The sequence below is a fragment of the Pseudogymnoascus verrucosus genome, assembly GCF_001662655.1.
Source record: "Pseudogymnoascus verrucosus strain UAMH 10579 unplaced genomic scaffold scaffold_43, whole genome shotgun sequence".
Taxonomy (NCBI): Eukaryota; Fungi; Ascomycota; class Leotiomycetes; order Thelebolales; family Thelebolaceae; genus Pseudogymnoascus; species Pseudogymnoascus verrucosus.
Genome location: NW_017263694.1, coordinates 134,320 through 158,256, shown reverse-complemented (window position 1 = coordinate 158,256; position 23,937 = coordinate 134,320). Strand labels below are relative to the sequence as shown.

The window sequence follows — 23,937 nt, the reverse complement described above, 5'->3', positions numbered from 1 at the left end:
TATGCCAGCGATAGCGAAGAACAAGATCGATTAATTGTCCCTCCAGAGGGCGAAGCTGTAAACAGTCTAGACGCATATGTAAGTCCCCTCGCCCCCCCCCAATTCACAAGTTTAGGCTGACAATAAATCCACCCAGACATACCCAATTCTCGACGACGAACTATACAACATAATCCACGACATAGTCCTCAAAGTGCACCGCGACGAGCGAATAGCCAAAGCCAACACCGCTGCTATAATAATAGAGCAAGAAGCCGCCGAAGCCTTCCCCGACCAACCAAGTACGCCCTCAAAATCCTCAAAACACAAGCACTCCCCCCCCAAACGCCTCGAGAATGATGCAGCTATATATGAAGACGGACTGGTCACAATCAAAGGCAATCCGCTAGCCACCGTCCACGAGATCCGCTGCCCGAAATGCGGACTTCCGAAACTCCTACACCCGACTGATGGGAATGGTGCCCGCAAGCCGGAGCCGGGAGTGGAATACTGTAAGAGGCATCCGTATATTGATAAGCCGGGCCATGATATCTACGGACTCCCGTTTCCTAAGGACGATAGTACGGCGAATCGCAAGTCGAAATCGAAGAATCTTTTGGCTTCTAGCGGGAGTCAGCTGGATGGGCCGGACTCGTCATTTGACTCTGCAGACCCGTCGCCACCCCCGGCGGTGGCAGAGCCTGTCACGTTCCCTACTACACTGTGTCCGAGGTGTCCGAGGTATATTAATATTAAGGTGTTTGCGAGACATTTGAACCTGCACAACAAAGGTGGCGGCCGAGCGAGCGGGCGCGCTGCAATCATGAAGATCAACGGACAATCGTCGGGAGGTGTGACGCCACCAACGAGCAGGAGGTCGACTCCAAACATCAAACTGAGTCCGCAGAAGCGCTCTCTCGAGGATCTGGAGGATGTGAATTACAACGACGACGACGATGACGATGAGGGTGAGAGCCCGAAGAAGAAGGCGAGGGTGCCGATGCTGAAGGTTAATCCGAAGAAGAAATTGGGGAATGGATTGGGGGTGGTGAAGAAGTGGAAGTCGGGGAAGATTACGGTGGATGGGAAGACGGTGGATCAGAGGCCGGGGTTGGGGACTGGGGGAGGGGGGAAGAAGGGGAAGGCGGTNNTTTTTTGGGGGGGGGGGGGGTTTGGGGAGGGGGGGGGGGGGTGGGGGGGGGGGTGGGGGACGGGGGGGGGGGGGAAGAAGGGGAAGGCGGTGCAGAGGGCGGGGTCGGATAGTTCACATACTGTGGATAGTCCATGATGGAGGGCTGGGGTTGGAGGGCTTCGATGTAGTGGGTAATTCAATGGAATTCCCACTGCTCTGTCTGTTTGCTTTGTATAAGCTCTGTGATATTCTTGTATGACATGAGTAATGGCTCTTAGTGGTCAAAGACTGGAACTCAACTTATAGTCGGGCCAAAGCTACGGGTATATGCATATCATCTTATTCTTGCAAGATCTATATCAAACTCCCAATTCCAAATCACTGTCCGAACGCCGCCCATTTTAAAAGCCACCCACACTTTTAACCCCCCAACAACAACCCAACAGCCCGACTCACTCCTCCTCCCCACCCCCCTCCTCAAGCACATAAGCCCTCACAACCCTCACCTCCTCCACCGGCCTATCCTCCCCCCCCGTCTTCACCAACCCCATCCTCTTCAAGACACCCAACCCCCTCGTCACCCTCCCAAAAATCGTATGCTTCCCATCCAACCACGGCGTCGGCGCCAGCGTAATAAAAAACTGGCTCCCATTCGTATCCTTCCCCGAATTGGCCATACTCAAGATGCCAGCGCCGGTGTGCTTGAGCTCGGGCGAGATCTCGTCGGCGAACTTCTCGCCGTAGATGGAGGAGCCGCCGCGGCCGGTGCCGGTGGGGTCGCCGGTTTGGATCATGAAGTTGGGGATAATGCGGTGGATTAGGAGGTTGTTGTAGTAGCCGCGTTGGGCGAGGGTGGAGAAGTTTTGGCATGTCTGTGGGGGGAGGGGTTAGTTATTTTGAAGAGGGGGACGGGGGAGGGGGGGTGGCAGGCGTACTTTTGGGGCGTGGTCGGCGTAGAGCTCGACTACGATTGTGCCCTGGAGAAAGATATGTTAGCTATTGTGACAGGATGGCTGGGAGGTGGGGGGTGGGGAGTACCATGGTGGTTTCGAGAGCTACGTTGGTAGCCATGATGCAGTTATGCTCAATCGCGGTCTTGGTAAAGAGGTAACGCGTTTCTTATATATCTTCTCTAATCGCAGTTCAGTAACTCTTAACAGCGCTGAGATATTCCGCTTCATCGATGCAACCGTCGTTATTCGCGATCAGGCTGAGCATGAAATCGGTTCCACCACAAGGCTGACAGAACTTCCAAGCTCCACCGGCCCCTCTATGATGCGTCGACAGCCTCGTCCCTTTGTCCCCCATCTCTCCACCACCAGCACCACCACCTCCACCCTCGCTTTATCCTCACCCGGCCACCATGTCGGCCATCACGACGACCCCCCAGGCCCTCATAACCGAATGGGCTTACTTTCTCTGGCAAGAGCGCGGCATGGCGCAGATGTACACGCACCTCGTCCTCGCAGCCTTATTCCCCATCTACGCCGGCGCACACGCCTCACTCCGCCGTCCGCCATCAGCCGCTATACCTATCAAAACGAAGAGGAGGACGAGAGAGGGGGATGATGAAGATAGCGAAGATGAGGAGCTGGAGGTGGAGCAGCATCTTGGTCTGACGCCATCGGATGCGATTATGTTCCCCATCCTCGCGGGGTTTACGCTGTCGGGACTGTACTTTTTGATTAAGTGGCTTAAGGACCCCGCGCTCTTGAATCAGATTTTGGGATATTACTTTTCGACTCTGGGGGTGTTTGGAGTAGGCAAGCTGGCGACGGATGCGCTGAACGTCACCACCTCGGTGGTCTTCCCGAATATGTGGTCCGCGAAGGGACAGATATATCACATCAACCAGACCCTCTCTGCACAGCTCATCGAGTCACCGTCCCCCAGCCGGCCAGAGACGAAAATCCACCGCCGCTTCGTCGAAGCAAAAACAAACCCATTCCCGAGCATCTTCTCCAGCATCCGCTTCCCCGCCAGGACAACCAAGCGCATCTGGGCCGTCCGCGCCCTCCTGAACCAGCAATGGGTATTCCGCGGTTACATCCACGGCATCCTCAGCGCCAAATCGCGGGTTCGTCTCAATGACGCCCTTGGATTTCTTATTGGGGTTACGTGTATAGCCCTCTACAATATGAATGGGAAACCCTGGTACCTCACCAACCTCATGGGCTTCGGGTTCTGCTACGGGTCGCTGCAACTCATGTCCCCCACCACTTTCTGGACGGGCTCGCTGGTTATGGGCGGGCTGTTTATTTACGATATCATAATGGTGTTTTATACACCCCTCATGATCACCGTGGCTACCACCCTCGATGCGCCGATGATGCTCGTTGTTCCCGGCCCGAATAGGGGGAGTATGTTGGGGCTGGGCGATATTGTTTTACCAGGGATTATGATCGGGCTTGCGCTACGATTCGATCTGTATCTCCATTACCTCCGTAAGGGCCAGGCGTCATCGGATATCGCCTTACCAAGCTACAAAAAACCAACTGCTAGCCAGACGGGAGACCTCTTCTGGACAGCCCGCCATGCATCCCTCCGCCCCGCTACTCTCGCTGATGCGGCGTTCAGGAAGACGTATTTCCACGCCGCGTTGGTGGGGTATGTGGCTGGCATGGCGGTCACGCTCTCAGTGCTTAATATATGGAATCACGCGCAGCCGGCGCTGCTTTATCTCGTACCCGGTGTGTTAATAGCGTTATGGGGAACGGCGGCGGTGAGGGGGGAGATTGGGGTGATGTGGAGGTTTACGGAGAGTGGGGATGATATTGCGGATGTGAAGGGGGTGAGGGTTGAGGTGGTTGAGGCGAAGAAGGTGGAAGGGGAGGGGGAGGTGAAGGCTGGGGAGGGGGTTAAGAAGTATGGGGAGAGGGAGGATTTTGTTATGTATTTCACGTTGTCGACGCCGAAGGCGGAGGATGTGAGGGAGAGGGCTGTTGGGAAGAGTGATTGAGAGTAGGCTGTAAAGGAGTTGTGGCGAAATTATGGGGACAATAAATAGATTGTCTGGATAGGAAAGGGGTTCAGCGATTGTTCTGGGCATAGATGGCTTGGATACTTGTATTTTTAGAGGTTAGATCAGTTAGATCAGCCACAGGTGTATTTTTATCACGGGGATTGGGTTGGTGTCAGTTTTGGCTTGATAGATCATGTATTCTATCCGCTTTATGCTGGATTATATTTTTTCCTTCTCCACTGGTGAGAGCGAACCCAGTGGGATGGACGCAGAACGTCTACCCAGTATCTGCCTGTTGGTACATTGTTCTTCTCCGTGGTGCCCTTAACCATCCTTTCTTTTCTGTCCGGCGTGACACCCTATATCTCTTCCTGGATGCCATATCCCATCCCTATATCTTGGCGGTATGCCGATTTCCAGAACCACATCTCCAATCATATCCATGTGACCAATGTCTGATATCCGTGGCAGACCTTGCCTAGCCCTTCCTCTCTGAGTGAATCCATCCTCCCTTCCATAGTATCCCCTTCAGCCTTCATCTCCGCATCCTATCATATCCCAATCCCCTCCCTCAACTCCCTGCAACAGCCCCAACCCCCTCCACCACCAACTGCCCCACCACATCCGGACTCAACACATCCCTCCTAAACCTTTCATTCTGCAACAACTCGAGATTCTTGAGCGTCGGCCCCGGGTAGGTCAGGTACTTGAGATAGGGTGCTGTGGAGAAGTATTGTAGGTACGAGAGGTAGGCGATGAAGGGGGGGTGGGCGAGGAGGGGGATGCTGGGCGTGTTGGGGGTTTCGGAGGTCGTGAGGGTGGCGAGATGGAGGAGGTAGTGGGGGTTTGCTCTGGGGTGGGGGGTGTTAGTTTGGTGATGATAGGGGGGTTGGGGGGTTGGGGGGTGGTGGTGGTGGTGGTGAAGGGTTCGAGGGTATGGAGGTGTATGTTTGTTCCGGGGTCGTGTGGGGGGAAGTTTAGACGTACAGGCATTGGACGAACTGGTTGGGTGTTAGTGGATGGGTGATGGAGGGGAGTATGGGGGGAGGTATACTTCAAGTTCTATCTCAAAGCGCGTGAAGCCGCCGTACTTGGACTGCTGGTTGTTGGAGGGCGGTGATGGGGGATGGGAGGAGGAGGCCATGGTGGTGGTGGTGGAGGTGATGTAACTGTAATGCTGAGAAGTGATGCTGGCACTGTGAAGCTGGCAATGTGAAGCTGCAACTGTCAAGTCGTCACAGTAAAGTTGTTACAGATCAGCTGTACAATCACGAGATGGCGAGGTTACCACGAGGCTATCGCTGAAAGATGAAGCTGTCACTAATCGGCCATACAATCGCGATACGGCGAGGCTACGAGTATATGCAGCCTGACCACCTATACCCAGCCAATCACATGTCTCTAAACTAAAATATACCCCATGTACTGCCCTGCGTGTATGTATAACTGCACGGTAATTAAAGCATAACTAGTACCACGGCCTTTAAACCTCAGTATTTGTAAGCTCTTTCAAACTGGTTAATTTTTTACCTATTTAACCGCTTCTTAACGGCAGTTTATGTGTTATAGGTGTCCTCGCGCAGCAGGTGTGATCGACTCTTGGGGGAGGCGGTGAGGGGGATGAGAGTACTCTGACTACTCTGACTAAAGTAACACGAGAAGCCATGCATTACTAGTATGAGTATGAGTATACTAGCACCGCTCTAGAGGGAAGGGGGAATGGGGAATTGGGGAAAGGACGGATACATCAGCTAGACACTGCTAGAACTGCAGTAGATATCATTCTGCTAAGAGTGCTAATATAGTAATTAGGGGAAACTACTTCTGGGGAAGCTATCTCCTTCTCCTCTTTCTTCCTCTCTCCTTTGGATGGACACATACACACAAATTCATACGCTTAGACATACATTACTCCCACCTCCCCTCTTTGATATACCTCATCAGACTCGCCCTCTTCACTCTTCTCTATCTAATTCTCCCTCTCCTCAACAAGTATAAACACACTCATCCGTTCATCCTCTCATCCTCTCACCCGCTCACCCGCTCATACCTTCACCCTCTTTACACTCTCTTTACCACTCTACGCGCGCTCAGTCTGGCTATACCGCATTCCTGTCCCCCACTCTCTCCACCGATCGACACGCGATAACTCGGGCTTCTGTCCCTATGAAAATCGCTGAAACACGAATTCTACATCCCTAAACCCACTGGCGACTGCGAACTCCTGCGAATTGTGGCGACTGCGACATTGTTCAGCGTTCATCCTTCATGCAAAGAGCCAACGATCTGACCAATTCAGCCTATCGCATTCGCATTTCCGCCCTCCCCCTCTCTCTACTCGTACTTTCTTCTGGGTCGGTCCCGCCTGCTCCATTCTAACCTTTAACCCCTCGCTAGCGTCTGGCTCTCCGGTCGGCTAAGGGGGTCCCCTTTCAAACTTGTGCAAGGGCCTCCCGAAACAAACATACATCCACTCTACCTCACAAACACAAAACCACCACCACCAACTACACAACTCTCCATACTCTACTTCCAACAACCCTTCCCCGCTACGTCTAGGAATACTCTTCTTGACGCCGCATACATCATCGATACCTATCACCCCTATCTCCCATCCAACGAATAGAGACTTGGCTTGCGGGTCAAACCGACTCCCGTCTACTCTCGCGCCTTGCGATTCCAGCTCTATACGATACGAGGACCAACCTGCGTTGCATGCCAAGTCTCCATACAGACTCCAACATGGCTTTCGCGCAACCCGGTGGCGAAGGTATGCTATTCTTACATTTATTGCTCATGCTCTCTACATATTGCGACCCCGCTGTTTTCTGTTTGGGATCGCAAGACCGTCGTTTTGGGCGGCTTCTCCACCAACCCCCCCCCCCCCCCCCCCCCACCCCCCCCCCCCCCCATCTCAACCCCCCCACCCCCCCTCCCCAACCCCCCCCCCCCCCCCCTTCCCGCCAAACACTATGGACAAAGAGACAGTCACTGACCAGGAACGCCCTCTTATAGAGTCGAAGGCGGCAGGCCTCTCCCTCAACCTTCCCTCCAACAACCCGTTTCGCAACCGCACAACTTCACCAGTCGCATCTGGCCAGCTCTCCCCAATGGAGCCCCCACCAAGACCGCTATCACGGAACCCTTTCCTCGACGATGCAGGAACCGTTAAGGAAAGCCTGCAAAGGCTCCCATCTCCTGGAGTAAAGCCGGCACCTTTGACAGGAAGTGCCGCTGAATTATTCGTACGAACTCCCCGTTTGCTGATACCCCGCTCTTGATTTGAAGCGACACAATCCAGCGTTACATCCGTCCAAGTTGCACATTGTTCCCGGCTAACACATATATTTAGGACGAGTTGACGCTTGATGACAAACCAAGAACCTCGCGCCCTCAACAACCCACCAGAACGTTGACCGATAATTCACGCGCCGAAAACATCCCTCCAAATGGCTCGGTGTCTCACCACCGTCCGACGCGATCCCAGGACAGGCGTCCTCCAGGCCCTCCAAGGACCGATAAACCACAACCACGCCGACCAACAAACGAGCTGGATATCTTTGCCGACCCGACCGATACGAAGCCTAATGAGCGTCGTCCGAGGCGCAATTCGGACTCTTCTTTGATGGGCGGCCCCAGTGGCAGTGGGAAGGCACTTGACCCAGTGGAGGAGAAGAAACGCCAAGATCGCCGTAGGCGAGAGCGTAGGCACCGCGAGCGCGAAGCGTTGAAGGACCCAAAGAAACCCAGCCGCAAACTTGATATCATTGATCAGTTGGATGCAACCAGCATTTATGGGATGGGAGGTAAGCAATATCCACTCGTCTTTAACTTATACGTTTCTAATTCGCACAGTGTTCCATCACGATGGCCCATTTGACGCCTGTAACCCCCACCGCAACAGGCAAGGTAGCAGACGCGCACCAATGCAGGCTTTCCCCAAGGACTCCTTGAACAATGCCCTTGTTGGAGGACCACCGATGAATAGGCGGCCAAACCACGCAGCTTTCCTTGGCAATAATGATGAGGAGGCATTCAAGGACTTCTCTACCGGTGGCGCAGCAGGTACCAGTTACGAGTCATACGGGGGCCGTGCCAATGGAGCTGGAGCACAGCCTAGCTTTCAAAGCTCAACCATGAAGGTTGAACCCGTACACGGCGACGAATCCCTCGGCCTAGGCACATCGACATTCTTAGAAGGCGCACCAGCTTCCAAGGCCGCTATTCAGAGGACGGCTGCCGAAACCGCTGCTGCCGAATCTGCAGCTGCAAAGGCAGGAGGTGGTCTTGCTAGGAAGAAGTCACTAGCACAAAAGATCCGCGGCATCAACAACCCGAGGCGAGAGTTCGCACCTGGACCCCCCAGACGCGGCTCTAGCAACGACTCCCGCCCTAGCCCATCCTCGCCTGGTCAAGATGGCAACGGCCCCCGCCCGAAGACAAACGAGAATAACCCCTTCCAGTTTGAATTTGAAGCCGCGAGGGCTGGTACTGCTGGCAGGAAGGAAAGCATCACCTTCAGAGAGCCGGAGAACAAGCCGACGAGATCGCCTCCAGGCGGTAGCCCAGCGAGGGAAGCACCTGGTGCGCGTCTGGAGAGGAGGATTACTACTGATAGTACCGGGGGCGAGGAGGCTGCGAAGCCGGGGGGTTTCTTGTCGAGGGTTAAGAGTCTGAAGGGGGGACCGAGGAGGCCGAAGGCTGAGAAGCCTGTCTTTGACTAGATGCGCGTCTGCTTCTTGCTGCGAAGTTGGGGTCCTGAAGGGACTCATTTGCGGCTCATATCGAGGATGTCAAGGAATAGCACGCTTCCTATCCAAGTTCGTGGATTGGCTCATACCCCGCTTCAAATTACAGCAGTACTCACCCCAGTGCTTGAGCAATTCTTATCTGGAAGCGACAGTTTTCACCTCGTTTTTTAACTTGGTTTTTTTTGTTTTCATTTTTCAATTTTCAGATGTGTCAGAAAGATCCGAAACTTCTCGAATATGATGATAGCAACTTCGCGGTTGCATGCGAGAATACCTGGTGGCGCCGTTTTATGTATCTCAAGGATCCATCCACGCTCCTGGCTTGCATGGGAATAACGAACAATCGTGCTAGAGACGACGCCAAGATCGTGCATGAGCGGATGAGGAGGATGGATGGATGGATGGATGGTGTGTGTGTGTACATAGCGTGGTGATGTATGTCGAGGCGTAAGCGGCATTTTGAGAGTTTATGAAGGGAAGTTTTTATCATGGAATGGAAAGGGAAGGGAAGGATGGCTCAGGTTTATTATGGTAGTGGAGGAGGGAGGAGAATGGAGTAAATGGGAGCAGTACTGTTGTTAAAACCCCATGGTTAGTTGGGTCGATAGGGAGAGACGGCTAGATCAAGATCAACGAGAGGGTCGCCTTTTTAACTATAGACGGACGTAGTTAGGTTAGCTTGTGTCTATTCTTTTTAAATTGATGGGCTTTTATGGCTTTTTTATATGCTTGCGTGGGGAGTGAGGGGTGTTGATGAGTGAGAAATAAGTAGTAGGAAAGTAATAGATGTCACGTGAATTCGGGGTTTACCATGCTGCAATTCGCATGTTCCATCTGCCATGACTGAATACTGTGTGTGAAGTAACGACATAGTCGGGGCGTTGTTGCCATTCAAAAATCTGGGGCAGTGAATCTTTGTTCCCACCGAGTTGCTTGGAGAGCCGCCGAACCATTCTACGCCCTCCGAACAGTGCCTACCTAAACCCAAACTAAGCGCTTAAAACCAACTGAAAGGAGATACTCACATCCCACGCATCCCCGCCCATCTCCGAAGACCTCTTCGAGTTCTTATAATATGCCAGACTGGGGTACGCAGCTATCGTAGCTGGGCTGAGATATGGACGACTCAACACCACTCCGCCATTTCCACCCCCCAGTCTCGGCATCTACACTCCTCGCCCGCCTCCGGATATCACAGATAGACCCCGCGACTGGGCTGAAGCTGCCGAGATTGCGCACGGGGGTGAGGGATGTGGATGAGTACCTCCTTGGGGGAGGGGTGCAGAGGGGGTGTGTGGTTGGCGTGAGCAGCGGCCTCACCAGTCCTAACCGTGGGGGGAGGGAGTACCCAGCTGCTGCAGATGCGGAGGAGGGGGGTGATACGGGGAGGTTGGTTGCGATGCATATCCTCGCTAGGTCATTGCTCGAGCGTCCACATTCTCATGCGTCTATTATCGATTCCACAGGCTCGTTTCCGCTAGCCCTCTTCGCGGGGGTGGTGAGGTGGTGTGTTGAGAGGGGTGGGGGTTCTGGGGTTGGAGATGCGGGGGGTGCAGGACGGGAAGGGGGGAAGGGAGGGAAAGGGGGTACAGGAGGTGCGGGAGGTGCGGGAGGTGCAGGAAGGAAGGGAGGGGGAGGAAAAGGAGAGGTGGAAGAGAAAGTTAACGCGGTGTTAGAGCGCGTGGGTGTTACGAGGATTTTTGATATTGAAGGGCTTTGGGAGGTTTTGGGGGAGGTTGGTGGGGGTGCGATGGGAGGGGCCGACAGGAGGGATGAAGCAAAAGAAGCTTCGATGGGGGAAGAAGGAAGAGGGGCCGAGGATATGGGGCTAGGTGAAGAGGAGGAAGGGGATGATGGGATGCCGAGGGAGGCGCTGCCGACTGCTGCTGGGGTGAGGGAGATTATGGATAGTGAGGAGGAGGATGATGAGGACGATGATCTAGCCACCCAGCGCCTTCCAAATCCAAGACCTCAAAGTCCCCAAGACAGGCCCGGCTCAAACATCAACATCCACAAACCGTCGGCCCCCGCCGCTCCAACCACCCACCCCACCACCGAAATAATCCTCCTCGACAACCTCACAACCCTAACAACCACCCTCTTCTCCCGCACCTCCACGCCCCTCGCGCACCATCTCCTCTCGCAACTCTCTCGCACGCTGACTACCCTCGCGCGCTCCTCCTCCGTCACAATCTTCTTGCTGAACACACTGGTTAGGAAATCCACGAAGACCGCCGCGGGCAACCCGGAACAACAGCGCAAGAAGGAACAAGAGAAGCAGCACTCTGTGTTTGCTGGTATGACAGCTACTCCCAGTCTAGGGGTGGTGTTTGATGGGTTCGTGGATTTGCATCTGATGTGCTTTGCACTGCCGAGGGGGAGGGAGGATGCGGAGGGTGTTTTTGGGGTTGAACTCCCTGGCGATGATGGCGAACTCCGCGATGATGAAGAGGATGGTGGTGCTACGGGGGAAAGGGGGGCTAGGCGTGAGGGGCGTGGGGAGGGGGATAGGTTTGCGAATGTAATCGAGGTGCTCAAAGATGAGTGTCCACAGCTTGAACGGTGGGAGGGGGTGAGTGACGGGAAGCCGGGGAGAGGGGTGGATAGGGAGAAGAGGTGGGCGGCGTTTGGGGTTGTGGGGGGGGTTGGGTTGGTGGATGAGGTGTTTGAGGGGGCTGGGGAGGAGTAGGTGAGATAGGAAGGAGGGTGGAATAGGGGGGTCTTGGCGAATGGGGGCGTATTTGGGGTATATCACGGGTCTGATTGCAAAGGAGATATGCTGGTGGAGGCTACAACTCGCAGGAAATATTATCAAGGGATGCTTAGGCAGTTAATATAAGCGTGGATTCTCTATGAATTAAATAGCAACTATAGTTCCCTTCCCTGCGCCAGTGAAAATTCCCTCCCATATCCCTGACTCCATCTATCCTAAAATACACCAGCCACCACCCCACCACCCCCCACCCCTAACTCCACCCCCTCATCCACAACCTCCACACACGGCACAGTCCACGCCCTCAAATCATCCCTCGCATCCCACTCCGCCACTTCATCCGTCCTCCTCGTCCCATTCCTCCCTCTCCCCTCTCCCCGGCCCTCCTCAGAAGACGACGAAGACTGCACCTGCTGCTCCCCCTTATCACTAGTCAGCGCCTTCACCGACACCCTCCTGATCCCTCCAATCGGATTCCCCTTCTTATCCACCGTCGTCGTCAACCCAGGCATTTCACTCTCCATCCTCGCTTTCTTCACGGCATGGGTATGTTTCTTACTCGCCCCTGACCCATTCCTAGTCGGCTCCCCACCACTGTTTCTCTCCTGCCCCTGCTGTTGCTGCTGATTATGGTGGTTATGGTGATGGTGACGGCGCTGATGCCGATTCAACGGCGTCGCCGTCCCCATCCCCTCATCCTCGCTATCATCCGCTCCCAGCGCGATGGTCTGGGCAACGGGATTCTGGGAGGCGGGAGCAGGCTTGTTGCCCCACCCGTCGCCGCCGTTGAAGATGTCTTCGATGCAGGCGTCGGCGGCGAGGGTGCCTTTGCCGCAGAGCCAGGAGGCAGCGAGGGTTTGCCGGTACATGTCTTGCATTTCGGCGAGCTCTTTGTTGATGCCTATTGCGCTGGTGTCTGGGGGGGTGGGGTGTTAATAGGAGTAAAAGGGGGAGGGGGAAGGGGGGGGAGAGAGGGATAAAGGGGGGACGTACAGCCTGCTTTGTCTTTCTCTTGCTCCACGGCCATGACGCCTGTGAATCCCTCGAAGACCGCGGCGGTTCGGAGGGGAGGGGCGATGAAGTTTCGATCCCCGTCGACCTGCGACATACCAATTCCAATCTTGACGGTACTATTAATCTTACTATCCTGCATCAAATACCTCCTCACCATAACCTCTCCCTCCTCATCATGTATATCCGCATACTCCGCAAGGTTCAACCTCACCCTCCCAATCGTGATCTTCTCCCCGCGCGCCCCGCCATTGTAGTCCTGGATGACCTCGAACTCGATGAAGCATTCCTGCAGCAGGTTTGTCTTGTCCATCGACAGCCGTACCACGAGAGAGCGCTCATAGTCCCAGGTTACTTTGTGTTCTTTGATTGGCGCCTTTGTTGTCACGCCCCGGTGCTCCGCGGCCGTGGACATGGGGAGGTGCCATTTTACGTAGGATTGCCCGGCGACGAGGGGGACGTTGTTGAGGTCAATTATCTGGCAGCAAAGAGTCAGTATTTAGTATTCCGATGTAGGCGCAGCAGCTTACCTGTAGTATGAGCTCAAACTTCGGCTGTGTATAGCGTGGTCAGCAAGGGAATAGAGTTGCTGGCTGGCACTGGGGGCAAGCGCGGGAATTCTCGAACCTTGCGAGATTTGTTGACTATAGGCTCGAAATACATAGTCAGTAAAGCGACACTCGAAGCCGAATGGGCAGCGCGCGGCGCAAGGAGGGGGAAGGAAAGGGGGGGGGGGGACAACATACTCAGGCCGTTCATGCTTATATATCATCCTTATAACCCCCGGGGCTCGCGAACCATATTCGGCGAAGGAATGCTGGAATAGAGCCGGGACTAATCTATCGTATCGTAGTTTGGAGGGGGCTCCGTACACGTGTTAATGGTGGGAATCCCGGACGGGCATATGGATGTTTTATTGTGTGTGTGTGCGTGTGCGTGTGCGTGTGTGGCTGACCTATTTGCTGATAATTCGTTATTATTTGGATTCCTGGCCATTCCGGAACTTGCGACGAGGCTACGTAAGTGGTCAACGGTAAGGTACCAGCGTTGGTGCTTGTTCGGTTCGGTTGGGTGCTGGAAGTTTGGTAAGGGTGGTTGGATTTGGCTTGTGGTGGTGGGCCTAGAATCGTGACAGCTAAGGCTGCTGAAAGCTTATCCTGGGGGCTCAGCCTTCTCCTCCTTGTGCCTCAGCCTCGTTGACTTGTAAAAATCACTAGTCTTGGCTATCTAATATGAAATGGAACTCGCTGGGGACTCTATTGCGGAGGTTGTATTGAAAAAATTTAATACTCTGCCTAAGAAGCGCAAGCCGATACAGCGGGCTGACCATAAGAGAGAATGGGTTCCTCTGGCAGGAATTGTTGCTCAAGGTTTTATACCCCGTGACCCCGCGCATCCCATGATAAACACTGACACACGACCAGGAGAAGATGGACTGACGTGTCTGGCTCTTGGGTGAGAATATGCCCCGGTCTGCTTCTTAACTCGAAGTCTGTCGACTGACCTCCCCAGAACAGGAATGAAATGCCTCCCTTCCAACAAGATCCCTGAAGCCAACGGCACCGTTCTCCATGACTGGCACGCTGAGGTTGTTGCTCTCCGCTCCATCAACCGTTTCTTACTCGAGGAATGCCGTAAATTAGCATCGTCTAAGGAGCAGTCCTCGAAGTATGTAAGAAGGAGAAGGGCCGATGAGATCACTCCGAGCAGCTTCCAGCCTTTTACAATCAGGGAAGATGTAAAACTGCATATGTATTGCTCCGAGGCACCATGTACGTTACTCAAATTTCGTCATGTCCCACCAGGAGTTACCTAACTTACTCCAGGCGGTGATGCCAGCATGGAGCTCACCATGGCCGCCCAAGACGACGCAACCCCCTGGGAAATTCCCGCCCCCGCATCATCTACAGCAACAGATTCCAGTATGCCCGGACGTGGCTACTTCTCGAATCTAGGCATCGTCCGGCGCAAGCCATCACGCCCCGATGCTCCCTCCACGCTCTCAAAATCATGCTCGGACAAGATAACACTGAAGCAGATAACCTCTGTTCTCAGCTCCGTCACTTCCTTACTCATCTCACCAGAAAATGCATACCTGCAAACCCTCACCTTGCCGGAGTCTCAATATGTAGCTGTTGGCTGTGAACGCTGCTTTAGTCCACGGGGACGTTTAAAGGACTTGGACGTGCCTCCAAGTGGAGGCTACAGCTTCCATGACTTCAAGATGATGACAACGGGGACGGAATTTGCATATTCTCGCCGAGATGCAGACGGCTCGCCTCTTCTGAGTGATGCAATTTCGCCGAGCAATATTGCTGCTTCTTGGTCGCCGTACTTTGAGGAAACGTTGATAGGAGGCGTTCTTCAGGGGCGGAAACAGAATGATCCGAGGGGCGCAAGTGTTGTGTGCAAAAAGAGGATGTGGGAGCTGGCTCGCGATATAACGAGGTTATTAGATTTGGAAGATAGGAGCTTAGTGGAGAGCTCTCTGTCACATGAAGTGGATTCTGGGGCTGTGAAGGGCCGCAAGACGTATGAAGATATGAAGCAGAGCCAACTTCTGCAGGACAGGATGACTGCCAAAAACACTGCCAGGCAAACACTTCGGGGGTGGGCGAGGAATGATGGAGACGAAGGGTTCACATTAGATGAATAAACCCATAGAGAAATATCGCATAATTCTAAACTATGCTGGCTTGAACTTGACCTCCCACAGGAGGCTCTATCTATCTGCCCCCGGGTTAAAATAGCAGTCTTATATAGCTACAAAAGTTCTCCTCAAACGAAACCAAGGTACGGGTATCACCAAAGCGCCCATAAACGCCATCCAAACCCCTTACAAAAACCACCTCCAAACACACGACGCAGACAAATACCATACCACAACCACCACTCAGCTCGAATGAAACCTCGCATTATGACTCCCCGCATTCCCCTTCGCACACTCCGGACTACAAAACCACGAATACTCCTGCAACCCCCCCTCCTCCTTCATCCCAAAGCACCTCTCGCACCCCAAATCCGCATTCGGCCCACTAAGCTCACACACATTCCCACACCCCTCCGAGCAGCAGCGCCTAATCGCATCCCTTGCCTGCTTGCGCTTACTCTCCTCCTTCGCCGCTTTCGCTTTATTATTCGCCGCCTGCGCGTTCCGTAGATCCGCCAGCCGGTTCTCGAGAATCTGTGCGTTGGACTTTGCGTCAGCGATGTCTTTTTCCATTGCGGGGATGATCTCGTTGTAGGGTGTCGCGTTGTCGAATAGCTTTGTCCATTTTTGTCGCAGCTCGGCGTCGCGGGGGGTGTCGGTTGGTTGGGGGGTGCAGGCGTAGTTGCGGAGGTAGGTGTATTTCTCGGCTTCGGATTTGGATTTGTTGTATTCGGCCTGGGCTTCGCGCTGTTCGGGGGTGAGTGTGCCTAGTAGCTTCCCCTCTTCTTCGATGATGTAGGTATCGATGTCCGCTGGAGATGTCCCAGTACCACGCAATTCAGCAGCTCGTATTTTGGCCTTCTTAACTGCCGGATGGTCGCTGGGTCCGAAAGTGCATTGAGCGTCCTTGATATGCTGCGTCTTCTCCCTCCGGACACGGCCATTGATTTTCTCTATCGTAGTCTGCGCATCAAACATTCGCTTTAGATCTTGGGTATATTCCGCTGGTCGGTATGACGTCCAGCGCCCTGCCGAGGCTGCCGTGTATGTATCTTGGTATAGTTTGCGCATCTCATTCTGATGGGTTGTGCACTTGGCAAACCCCGAGGCGCAGTTACTTTGGCATGTCTCTGAGAGAGTCTTTAATTGCCCCTCAAGCTCTGACGTGTCTGCCTCGTGGAGGGAGGCAATTTCGTCGACTTGCGCCTTCGAGAGCGGGTATGTTGGTTGAATATCGGCCGTCATTGTGTTATGAGTTGTATTTGCTGGGATGTCCTCTGATGAAGTGGCACCCTCGCATTATATGGCGAGGAACAGATAGTATTTTTATTCGTGCGCAAGTGATGCGATCGAGATGTCGGGGTCCAGAAGGCGAGGCTGATAGAAAGTTAGGTAAGTGGAATAAAGACGCTAAAGCACTGCTTATCCTTATCGTGCGGCATGTTTAGAGTATTGCTATGCGCCGCTGAATAGCAGACCCATCTTGTTCCATCAGCACTGACTTGGGTCTTTCTAGAATCCTTTCTACCGCAACGATGGTAAGTTGACATTGATATTCTTTTCTGTATAGATCTAACTGGTATACAGGCAGACAAGCTCCGCGCGCAGCAGCAGTTGGAGCAACTCCAAGCCCGATACGTTGGAACTGGACATGCGGACACGACCAAGTTCGAGTGGACCAGCAACATCCAGCGCGACAGTTATGCGTCATATATTGGGCACCCGCCTCTCTTGAGCTATATGACTATTGGGATGGGAGAGCCGAAGGAGAGAGTCCGGGCTGCGCTTATTGAGGTTCGTTGATCAACTTCAGGATCCTGGGGTGCATGGAGCTAACGAATGGCAGAAAATGATACAACCGGTTGGCAAACCCCCGGAGGTCCAGGATTGAGATATTTCAAGGGAGGAACAAGAGGAGTGAATGGTTTTATAGCACCAAGGAATGGCAAGGCGTTAGGGAAGGACAATCATGGTGATTAGGCCCACGTCAGGCACGGGGGAGAACAGGATGGCAACGATTCAAACAGTATGTTGGTAACTGTCAGATGGTTATATATGGAGGTGAAGGATAGCACCTAAACCCAGATATATTTGGCTGCTGCCGCATCTATCAACCAACCTACAGCTACAATATATCTTGTACAACAACCTATTGTATACTCCATTTACCGAACGTATATTCCATTTAGTCCAGCTCCAGCAACTCCAGCAGTATCCCAGGGGTATATATATCTATCAATCCTCAACCCATCATATCATCATTCCTCCTCAGCCTCATCCGCCCTTCTTCTCCTTCCCCCTCTCCCCTGCTCCTCTCGCTCCGGTTCAACAACCTGCCTCTCCCTCCTCTCAGGACCATCCTTAATCCCCAAACTAGCCTTCAGCCTCACACCCAGATCATCCGGCGCCGTATCCCCATACACCGTCTCCACAAGCCCCTTCACGCCCTCCGCCCCAACCTCAATCTTCCCCCTCGGACCAACCATCCACTCCGTAATATCAGTGCCGTTGGCGTTATCCTTAATCTTCACGATATACCCCTGTTTCTGCATCTTCGCAAATATCAACTCCGTCGTGTCCACTGGCGTATTCACGTTTGCGTTCAAGCGTTGGAGATACCGCATCAGCTTCTCATCAGAGATCCTTCCGCCGTTGAGCATGATTATTGACACGATGAGGGTGTAGAGACCCATGTATGCGCTTTCTGCGGAGGCGGAGGGGATGTGAGACGGTGTTATGATGGCGGGGATGTTGTATTTCTGCGGGAGAGTAGACTTGAGGATGTACGAGCGGTTGGTTGATGTAGCGGCGGCCTTTTGTACGGCGGCTAAAGCTTCTTGTAAGCAACCAGAACGTATCAAAGGGGAAGTAACTGGCGGAGCGCATACCTCGCCTGTCCTTCAGCGTGACCTTCTCCTTTGAAGGCAGCTCTACCATTTGCATTCCAAACTTTTCCTCCAGCTGAACTTGCGCCTCGTCGAATAGTTGCTGAAACTTGCGGCCGCCGTGCTTCGCAAAGACTGCAGAGCAGTGTCAGCCAAACGCACACCTACCAGTCCTACCGCACATACCTTTCTCTCTAATCCCCTCTCTCCTGATCGGCACTCGTCCAAATTCACACGCCAGTGCATAGCGCACCAACTTCATCACCAGCCCAGAGTTTTCCCTTGGGTTGGCCCCGGCCTCTGCGTCTCCATCCGCGTCGACCATTGTGGGCTCATCTACGCCATTTTGTGTGTATTCTTCCTCTTCCTCTTCCGCGGGTTGGTTCTGACGTCTGCGCTGAGTACTCCGTGGCCCTTCGTCTTCGGACTGTTCATCGGAGGATTCTGGTGCGACTTCCTGGATCTTTGTTAACATAAGACAAGGCTGAGGGATCATGAAAGCTTACTGCGCGGCGTTTTCGTCCTGGAGCCATGGTGGAAGTTCGCTGGATAGGGAAGTGTATTGCACAAAGGGAATTTCTATTTTATCGGCTTTGTGGAATGCGCCGGTTTGGTTTACGTTGCGCCGGGATGGGGTGAGGTCACGGCGGGGTTCCGTCGCCAATGTCACGTTCGGGAGGACGCGACTGAATTAAATTCTGGGAGTGGCGTTTGGTGAGGCGGCCACTATAAAACTCTCCCTACTTCCCAGACGCCATAATTCTTCCCACTCACATCAGTTGCATATAACATAAAATGTTACGAAAACTCATAGTAAAATATCGTCTAAGTACTGTTTCTACTCTAAATTGGTATATATGCTGTTCTTGTAGATGAGAAAAACTGAATCGTCAACATGATCGCCTCCTATAATTCAAGTAAATATCCTTCAGGTCGCATAAACGTATCGCGGACTTCTATCGCCCATATCTTCGATCTCAACATCTGTCTTCCCTTCTATTTTCCAATCCTCCTTCCCCATCGCCCTATCCTTGTTGACTTTGGCGTAGTAAAACATCATTCCAAGATATATCAGCGCCGCCATTCCCACCATAGACAGACTCGTTCCATGTCCCATGATGTAGTTTGGTCCGTCGGCAGTTGGATACATGAAAGGCGTGGCAATGCCTGCAATGTTTCCAAACATAAGCTGCAATCCACTGGCAAGTGTGCGCTTCCCGTATCGAGGAAGGTTGCCGGGAAGCCACGCGAGCGGTAGTCCAACAGAGACGTACAGGCCCATGGCAACGAGGAAGCAGCCAGCATAGCTGACGCCGGAGCTGGCGTGAGATAGAAGCATTCCATAGCCCACCATAGACACCACAGCAAAGACGCAGGTGTACAGACCCCTCTGCTGCGTCCTGTCACTTATCCACGCAACTATTAGATATGTGATGGCTCCGAGCGCATAAACTGGAACGGTCAGAGCTTGCGACTCTGCGACAGTCCAGTGGCCGATCCCTTTGATGATTGTAGGTAAAAACGTGCTGAATCCGTAAAGCATCACATCCTCGCCAAATTGAGCGATAGAGAAAGCCCAAAGCTGGAAGTCCTGTGCTCCTTCCTTGACGTCGGCCCAGTGAAACTTCTGGCTCGATACCGTTTGTCCAACTTCGCGGAATCGGATGTTAACCATCAACTTGCGCTCGTCTTCAGTCAGAAAATAGGCCGTCTCCACATCGTTGGGCAGGAAAAAGATGCATGCGATTCCAACCAGAACGGATGGAATGCCCTCGAGGATGAAAATCCATCGCCAGCCACTCAGCCCAGCAGCCCCATCCATGAAGCTGATCCCATAAGCGATGAGTCCACCACACGCGCCAGCAATGGCAGCAGATGTGAAGAGGTAGCCGATACGGACAGCAAGCTGTCTGCGGCTATAGAAGAGCGTGAGGTATGTGACTAGGCCAGGAAAAAGCCCGGCTTCGAAGACACCGAGAAGAAGGCGGCAGGCAACCAGGGAGCCAAAGCTATGGACGAGACCTGATAGTGTCGCAATAATTCCCCATGTTATGGTTATGACTGCTATATATCGTCCTGGCTGGAACTTCTTGAGAAGAAGGTTGGAAGGTACTTCGAGTCCCTGTTGATGTTAGCCCAGGAATGAAGAGGGGAGCAAGAGGCATTTACGCAGTAAGTGACGAACAGAATCGAGACGGCTATCTGATACTGGTTCCCTTTTAAGTTGAGTTCGTCTTCCATGCCATACAGTCTGGCATTGCCGATATTGACTGCGTTCAAGTCAGCGACGTCGGAGGGAACTGGAGACAGCAAGGTTGTATCTCTCGGAGTGTAAGTAACATACCACGATCCAGGAAGCTGAAGAGATATAGGAGTATAATCAGAGGAATAATGTGCATGTCCACCTTCCTAACCAATGCCTTCTCAATTGCGGTCTCTGGCAAATCGGCGGCCGAGGTCGGATTCATCAGCGCATTTTTGGAGTCATCGCCGGTGGCAACGCCCTTTTCATTGACCTCGCTCATCATGTCCAGCTGCAAATATGGTCGTTAATTTTGCAAAAGCAGAGAGAATATGATGAAACATACCACAGTACGAGGCGATTGAATAGGTTTTACAGGTCTGGCCAAGGCCAGGAAGTTCGTTGTACAGAACTCAAACGTGGACGATGCTACCCTCGTGAGACACGGTGATTTATCAGCCTTGCACAAAAATTTCCTTGGCGACTGGATAGCCTTGGTGGGGTCGCACTTGTCAAAACTACCCCACATCACTACATACAGTAGTACAAGAACGGCGGCATTTTAGGAAAGGGATATCATTGATTCTCTGAGCTAGTATATTGATAGCAAATATCTAACAAAACATAGATATATGTAGGTATCTTGAGCAAAATAGTCGAAAATAATGTGTGTAAGTTCAGTCCCAACATCCCATTAGTAACGCTCCATGCTTATCATCGTCTTCCCCTTTCCTCGTACAACGTTAATTTGTCATGTTTCCTGGTCCATATTCAAGCAAGTTATATAGCAAGTATAGCAAGTATAGCAAAATCCCTATCCATCTGTTGTGATGTCAGCAGTTCACTGTTTCACACTCATCATAACTTCCCCGCCTTCTTCCTGGGTGACTCTCAACAAGTTCTTAGTTGCCAAGCTGAGGACATGATGAAAGGCTTGAGCAGCCACGACGCGGTAACTTTCCTGCGGAGGGAATAAAGTCTCAAAGCCGACCCAGTTCTCTCTAGGTTCATCGTCGCCATCTTGGGAGTCCTGGTCTTCCAGGTCCGCCTCTGCCTCCTGATGTGAGCACTTCACAAACTCCAGGAAATTGAGCGACTCGGTCTCCAGCGCATCTGCCACCCACTGGCTGTTCTGAGCAGTCTGTGTATCAACGGCTGCAGATGGTCCAAGGGCTTCGAGCTCTTCGTTTTCAAAAACAGATGAGCTTCTCACGCCTCCAGCAGGAAGCTCCATGTCATTGTCGCTGAGAAGTCTACCACGGCCGAGTAAGGGGCTGGCAGATGGGTGCCTGGATCCTGGTCTGCTTGGAATAACTGATGAATGGCGCCCTTGTCCAGGTACCACAGAAGACGATCTATGGCGGAACGAGTTGACAGATGCAGACACATTCCATGGCATGGCCGACGAGTGGTGGTCTTGAAGCGGCGTGAATGCCTCTCTTCCTTGCTCTACGCCACTTGAGTCGTCTGGATATGGCATCATCTCATCATCAAAATTTGGCATGAAAGTATCCTCTCCAACAGCTCGTGGGAGCTGAGGCTCCAAGTCGGGTCGAGCGCGAACATTGCGGGCTGCTTCTTCGTCATTCTCATCGAAAGCGGAACGGGCTCTTTTCATGCGTCGGCCTAGGGTGCTCGCTACTCCAGTGAGAAGTTCTTTCAACTTGTCTCCGCTGAAAATATCGAGAAGATGTGGAACATTTCCAGAATACCGGATTATTTTGCCGATACCTCCAATCCCATTTCCCCAGATGAAAATGCTCGCATTAGCCACGGCATACTTATTGATGGCTCTCATACGCTTCGCATGTTTATCCTTGGCCATGTTCTGAACATAGTTCGTCTGCCACTCGCTGAGCTCAGAGTTGCGAATATCAAGCCGGATATCCACGTCTGAGATGACTTTGAGAGCCTTTCGTTGCCGTTTCTTCTTCATTGGTACCTCCGCTGAGACTGAAGATTCTTCGAGGCTAGACTCATTGTCCCCACGCAGCTTAGCTCCCTGGTGTTTTGGGAATGCCTCCGCGTCGGGAAGAATATTCATGTCGTCGTCCATCTGCATGATGAAATCTCCGTCATCGTCAAGTCTGCCTGGGCGACCAATGAGCGCCTCCTCATGGTCACGCCTAACTCTCTCGCTGGCAGCAGAGTCGCTTTGAAGACGGCCGGTTCCAGCAGGGTAAACACCCGTCCTTCGGCGTTCGAGCTCTTCCGCATTCACCTCGACCATAGCACCATCAGCGTCGAACTCGAAGTCAAGGTCATCCAACAGGCCTGGTTCATCACCGTCAAATGGATTGACTCCGCTTGGTGTTTTCTGAGCAGAAGATCCTAATTGAAATCGCCCAGGGAGCTGGAATTGTCCCGTGATATCACTATCCGAAGCTGGAATTTGCAAGCCGATGATAGAAGCTTGAGAGGAGTTCGAAAATCCAGACGCGTTAGATGACTTCAATGAGGAAAGCATTGAATACTGCGAGTCCTTGAATCCTTGGTCGAGTATGCTGAAGTCCAATGGCGGGAGAGATGGCAGAGCCAGGCCTGGTTCGAATGCTGGGTCGTCCATGAGCATGAGCTGGTCGGGGCTACGTATATTAGCACCATAAAAAGGAAGTGGGTATGGGTACTTACCGTGCTGCGCCAGCATTGAGATCAATTGCATTGTTCTTCATGACCTTCAAGAGGGCCCTCATGTTATTCTGGGCAGTCTGTGCATCATGGAGAACGTAGCCACACTGTTGATTATAGACTCGAGAAACTCCGTATCTTCGGGACCGTCAGTATAGTATTCATATTCGGAGGGATGAACTGACAGGAGACTACTCTGAAGCCTCAGTGCCATCGGGGCCTCAGGTTGTATGATTGTCTCGCATGCTTTCCTGACATCGACGCCGAGGATCTGCTTCCGTTTGACTTTCAACGCCGTCGACGTTGGGCCAAGAGTTCCAACCAACCTGGAAGTAATGAATGTCAATAACTGCTCTGTTTAAACTATGGTGATAGTACTGATAGCAGTTGAAAGGGAGAAAATAGACGTACCAGACGGTGGCCACTCCATACTTCCGGCTCGTCAAGACTAGACACCAAATCAGCCATCCAATATTATATCGATAGTCTATCTCAAGGTTGGAACAACTTACTTTCGTGACTGTAGAACATTTTGGCTGTCGGACAATGAGATTCGAGTCTTGATGCGCCAGGTTTCAGTGCTTTCTCTCAGATCTTCTGGATGATCCTCGAGTTGACCCCGTGAAATGTGAAATGACAAGAATCCAGATAGTTCAAACCCTCTATCGTATGTACTACAGCATATAAATTTGAACTGTGCTTCAAGTTCTTTAGTGGCAGAACAACCAGCCTACCATGGCCTGAGCGGTGGTGAGATAGGATCAAGGTTTGGCTCTCAAAATCGAATAGAAAAAGGTCGAAAGGGGTTCGAAGAGATTACAATGAACGTGTTTCGGAATTATAAGGAGGGTACCGTAAAGAATGTGGACATGTAATGGTTAATAGGAGTTGAAGGTAAAATGTGATGCTTGTAGAGGGAAAGAGAGGTGAGGTTATAGAGGTGCCTTGACGCGTCGAGGCCTCTTACTCCTGCTTGACTCTCTT

The 23,937-nt window shown here is 52.6% G+C and overlaps 12 protein-coding genes across 12 annotated transcripts; 5 read left to right on the top strand and 7 right to left on the bottom strand.

The window, feature by feature from the left end:
- Window positions 1-1,320: 1,320 nt before the first annotated feature.
- CYP1 (heme binding) lies at window positions 1,321-2,418 on the bottom strand. The gene is made up of 3 exons (XM_018277663.2): window positions 2,150-2,418; window positions 2,047-2,088; window positions 1,321-1,983 (listed from the first exon to the last, which is right to left on the bottom strand). Exons 1-3 carry the CDS (start codon window positions 2,180-2,182, stop codon window positions 1,564-1,566), a joined length of 495 nt encoding a protein of 164 aa, XP_018127696.1. The 5' UTR covers window positions 2,183-2,418; the 3' UTR covers window positions 1,321-1,563.
- On the top strand, window positions 2,411-4,333 carry VE01_08234 (uncharacterized protein). Its single transcript, XM_018277662.2, has one exon. The coding sequence runs from the start codon at window positions 2,475-2,477 to the stop codon at window positions 4,068-4,070; it is 1,596 nt and encodes a 531-aa protein (XP_018127695.1). The 5' UTR covers window positions 2,411-2,474; the 3' UTR covers window positions 4,071-4,333.
- On the bottom strand, window positions 4,245-5,453 carry SOH1 (suppressor of hpr1). The gene is made up of 3 exons (XM_018277661.2): window positions 5,128-5,453; window positions 5,061-5,074; window positions 4,245-4,924 (listed from the first exon to the last, which is right to left on the bottom strand). Exons 1-3 carry the CDS (start codon window positions 5,215-5,217, stop codon window positions 4,645-4,647), a joined length of 384 nt encoding a protein of 127 aa, XP_018127697.1. The 5' UTR covers window positions 5,218-5,453; the 3' UTR covers window positions 4,245-4,644.
- Window positions 5,454-5,777: 324 nt separating this feature from the next.
- VE01_08232 (uncharacterized protein) lies at window positions 5,778-9,540 on the top strand. The gene is made up of 4 exons (XM_018277660.2): window positions 5,778-6,843; window positions 7,089-7,318; window positions 7,426-7,879; window positions 7,929-9,540. Exons 1-4 carry the CDS (start codon window positions 6,789-6,791, stop codon window positions 8,795-8,797), a joined length of 1,608 nt encoding a protein of 535 aa, XP_018127653.2. The 5' UTR covers window positions 5,778-6,788; the 3' UTR covers window positions 8,798-9,540.
- Window positions 9,541-9,671: 131 nt separating this feature from the next.
- Window positions 9,672-11,513, top strand: VE01_08231 (uncharacterized protein; the record flags this gene model as incomplete). The annotated part of the gene is made up of 1 exon (XM_018277659.2): window positions 9,672-11,513. The coding sequence occupies exon 1, from the start codon at window positions 9,942-9,944 to the stop codon at window positions 11,511-11,513; it is 1,572 nt and encodes a 523-aa protein (XP_018127691.1). The 5' UTR covers window positions 9,672-9,941.
- Window positions 11,514-11,752: 239 nt separating this feature from the next.
- Window positions 11,753-13,654, bottom strand: VE01_08230 (uncharacterized protein; the record flags this gene model as incomplete). The annotated part of the gene is made up of 5 exons (XM_018277658.2): window positions 13,295-13,654; window positions 13,176-13,192; window positions 13,079-13,102; window positions 12,531-13,026; window positions 11,753-12,453 (listed from the first exon to the last, which is right to left on the bottom strand). The coding sequence occupies exons 1-5, from the start codon at window positions 13,305-13,307 to the stop codon at window positions 11,753-11,755; spliced, it is 1,251 nt and encodes a 416-aa protein (XP_018127690.2). The 5' UTR covers window positions 13,308-13,654.
- A 59-nt stretch (window positions 13,655-13,713) lies between these two features.
- On the top strand, window positions 13,714-15,204 carry VE01_08229 (uncharacterized protein; the record flags this gene model as incomplete). Its single annotated transcript, XM_018277657.2, has 4 exons — window positions 13,714-13,918; window positions 13,973-14,003; window positions 14,061-14,320; window positions 14,375-15,204. The coding sequence occupies exons 1-4, from the start codon at window positions 13,786-13,788 to the stop codon at window positions 15,202-15,204; spliced, it is 1,254 nt and encodes a 417-aa protein (XP_018127708.1). The 5' UTR covers window positions 13,714-13,785.
- Window positions 15,205-15,207: 3 nt separating this feature from the next.
- On the bottom strand, window positions 15,208-16,717 carry VE01_08228 (uncharacterized protein). Its single transcript, XM_018277656.2, has one exon. It carries the CDS (start codon window positions 16,441-16,443, stop codon window positions 15,442-15,444), a length of 1,002 nt encoding a protein of 333 aa, XP_018127709.1. The 5' UTR covers window positions 16,444-16,717; the 3' UTR covers window positions 15,208-15,441.
- VE01_08227 (uncharacterized protein) lies at window positions 16,670-17,429 on the top strand. Its single transcript, XM_018277655.2, has 3 exons — window positions 16,670-16,736; window positions 16,786-16,992; window positions 17,045-17,429. The coding sequence occupies exons 1-3, from the start codon at window positions 16,734-16,736 to the stop codon at window positions 17,087-17,089; spliced, it is 255 nt and encodes an 84-aa protein (XP_018127706.1). The 5' UTR covers window positions 16,670-16,733; the 3' UTR covers window positions 17,090-17,429.
- VE01_08226 (uncharacterized protein) lies at window positions 17,270-18,753 on the bottom strand. The gene is made up of 4 exons (XM_018277654.2): window positions 18,590-18,753; window positions 18,270-18,540; window positions 18,087-18,218; window positions 17,270-18,025 (listed from the first exon to the last, which is right to left on the bottom strand). The coding sequence occupies exons 1-4, from the start codon at window positions 18,614-18,616 to the stop codon at window positions 17,457-17,459; spliced, it is 999 nt and encodes a 332-aa protein (XP_018127707.1). The 5' UTR covers window positions 18,617-18,753; the 3' UTR covers window positions 17,270-17,456.
- Window positions 18,754-18,883: 130 nt separating this feature from the next.
- On the bottom strand, window positions 18,884-20,765 carry VE01_08225 (uncharacterized protein). Its single transcript, XM_018277653.2, has 4 exons — window positions 20,672-20,765; window positions 20,428-20,617; window positions 20,253-20,353; window positions 18,884-20,205 (listed from the first exon to the last, which is right to left on the bottom strand). Exons 2-4 carry the CDS (start codon window positions 20,609-20,611, stop codon window positions 19,012-19,014), a joined length of 1,479 nt encoding a protein of 492 aa, XP_018127704.2. The 5' UTR covers window positions 20,612-20,617; window positions 20,672-20,765; the 3' UTR covers window positions 18,884-19,011.
- A 145-nt stretch (window positions 20,766-20,910) lies between these two features.
- VE01_08224 (uncharacterized protein) lies at window positions 20,911-23,896 on the bottom strand. Its single transcript, XM_018277652.2, has 5 exons — window positions 23,466-23,896; window positions 23,365-23,401; window positions 23,139-23,279; window positions 22,957-23,091; window positions 20,911-22,910 (listed from the first exon to the last, which is right to left on the bottom strand). Exons 1-5 carry the CDS (start codon window positions 23,482-23,484, stop codon window positions 21,167-21,169), a joined length of 2,076 nt encoding a protein of 691 aa, XP_018127705.1. The 5' UTR covers window positions 23,485-23,896; the 3' UTR covers window positions 20,911-21,166.
- Between the last annotated feature and the right edge of the window lie 41 nt (window positions 23,897-23,937).

Coding starts and splice junctions, on each gene's coding strand:
- CYP1 (XM_018277663.2), bottom strand. CDS start 2,182: ATGGCTACCAACGTAGCTCTCGAAACCACCATG. Junction 2,089..2,149: donor TAGCTCTCGAAACCACCATG/GTACTCCCCACC, acceptor ATCTTTCTCCAG/GGCACAATCGTAGTCGAGCT. Junction 1,984..2,046: donor ACGCCGACCACGCCCCAAAA/GTACGCCTGCCA, acceptor CTCCCCCCACAG/ACATGCCAAAACTTCTCCAC.
- VE01_08234 (XM_018277662.2), top strand. CDS start 2,475: ATGTCGGCCATCACGACGACCCCCCAGGCCCTCATAACCGAATGGGCT.
- SOH1 (XM_018277661.2), bottom strand. CDS start 5,217: ATGGCCTCCTCCTCCCATCCCCCATCACCGCCCTCCAACAACCAGCAG.
- VE01_08232 (XM_018277660.2), top strand. CDS start 6,789: ATGCCAAGTCTCCATACAGACTCCAACATGGCTTTCGCGCAACCCGGT. Junction 6,844..7,088: donor CGCGCAACCCGGTGGCGAAG/GTATGCTATTCT, acceptor GCCCTCTTATAG/AGTCGAAGGCGGCAGGCCTC. Junction 7,880..7,928: donor CAGCATTTATGGGATGGGAG/GTAAGCAATATC, acceptor TAATTCGCACAG/TGTTCCATCACGATGGCCCA.
- VE01_08228 (XM_018277656.2), bottom strand. CDS start 16,443: ATGACGGCCGATATTCAACCAACATACCCGCTCTCGAAGGCGCAAGTC.
- VE01_08227 (XM_018277655.2), top strand. Junction 16,993..17,044: donor TCCGGGCTGCGCTTATTGAG/GTTCGTTGATCA, acceptor AACGAATGGCAG/AAAATGATACAACCGGTTGG.
- VE01_08226 (XM_018277654.2), bottom strand. CDS start 18,616: ATGGCTCCAGGACGAAAACGCCGCGCA. Junction 18,541..18,589: donor CAGGACGAAAACGCCGCGCA/GTAAGCTTTCAT, acceptor ACAAAGATCCAG/GAAGTCGCACCAGAATCCTC. Junction 18,219..18,269: donor AGAGGGGATTAGAGAGAAAG/GTATGTGCGGTA, acceptor ACTGCTCTGCAG/TCTTTGCGAAGCACGGCGGC.
- VE01_08225 (XM_018277653.2), bottom strand. CDS start 20,611: ATGATGAGCGAGGTCAATGAAAAGGGCGTTGCCACCGGCGATGACTCC. Junction 20,354..20,427: donor CTTCAGCTTCCTGGATCGTG/GTATGTTACTTA, acceptor ACTTGAACGCAG/TCAATATCGGCAATGCCAGA. Junction 20,206..20,252: donor TTCTGTTCGTCACTTACTGC/GTAAATGCCTCT, acceptor TAACATCAACAG/GGACTCGAAGTACCTTCCAA.
- VE01_08224 (XM_018277652.2), bottom strand. Junction 23,280..23,364: donor TATGGAGTGGCCACCGTCTG/GTACGTCTATTT, acceptor CATTACTTCCAG/GTTGGTTGGAACTCTTGGCC. Junction 22,911..22,956: donor CTCAATGCTGGCGCAGCACG/GTAAGTACCCAT, acceptor TAATATACGTAG/CCCCGACCAGCTCATGCTCA.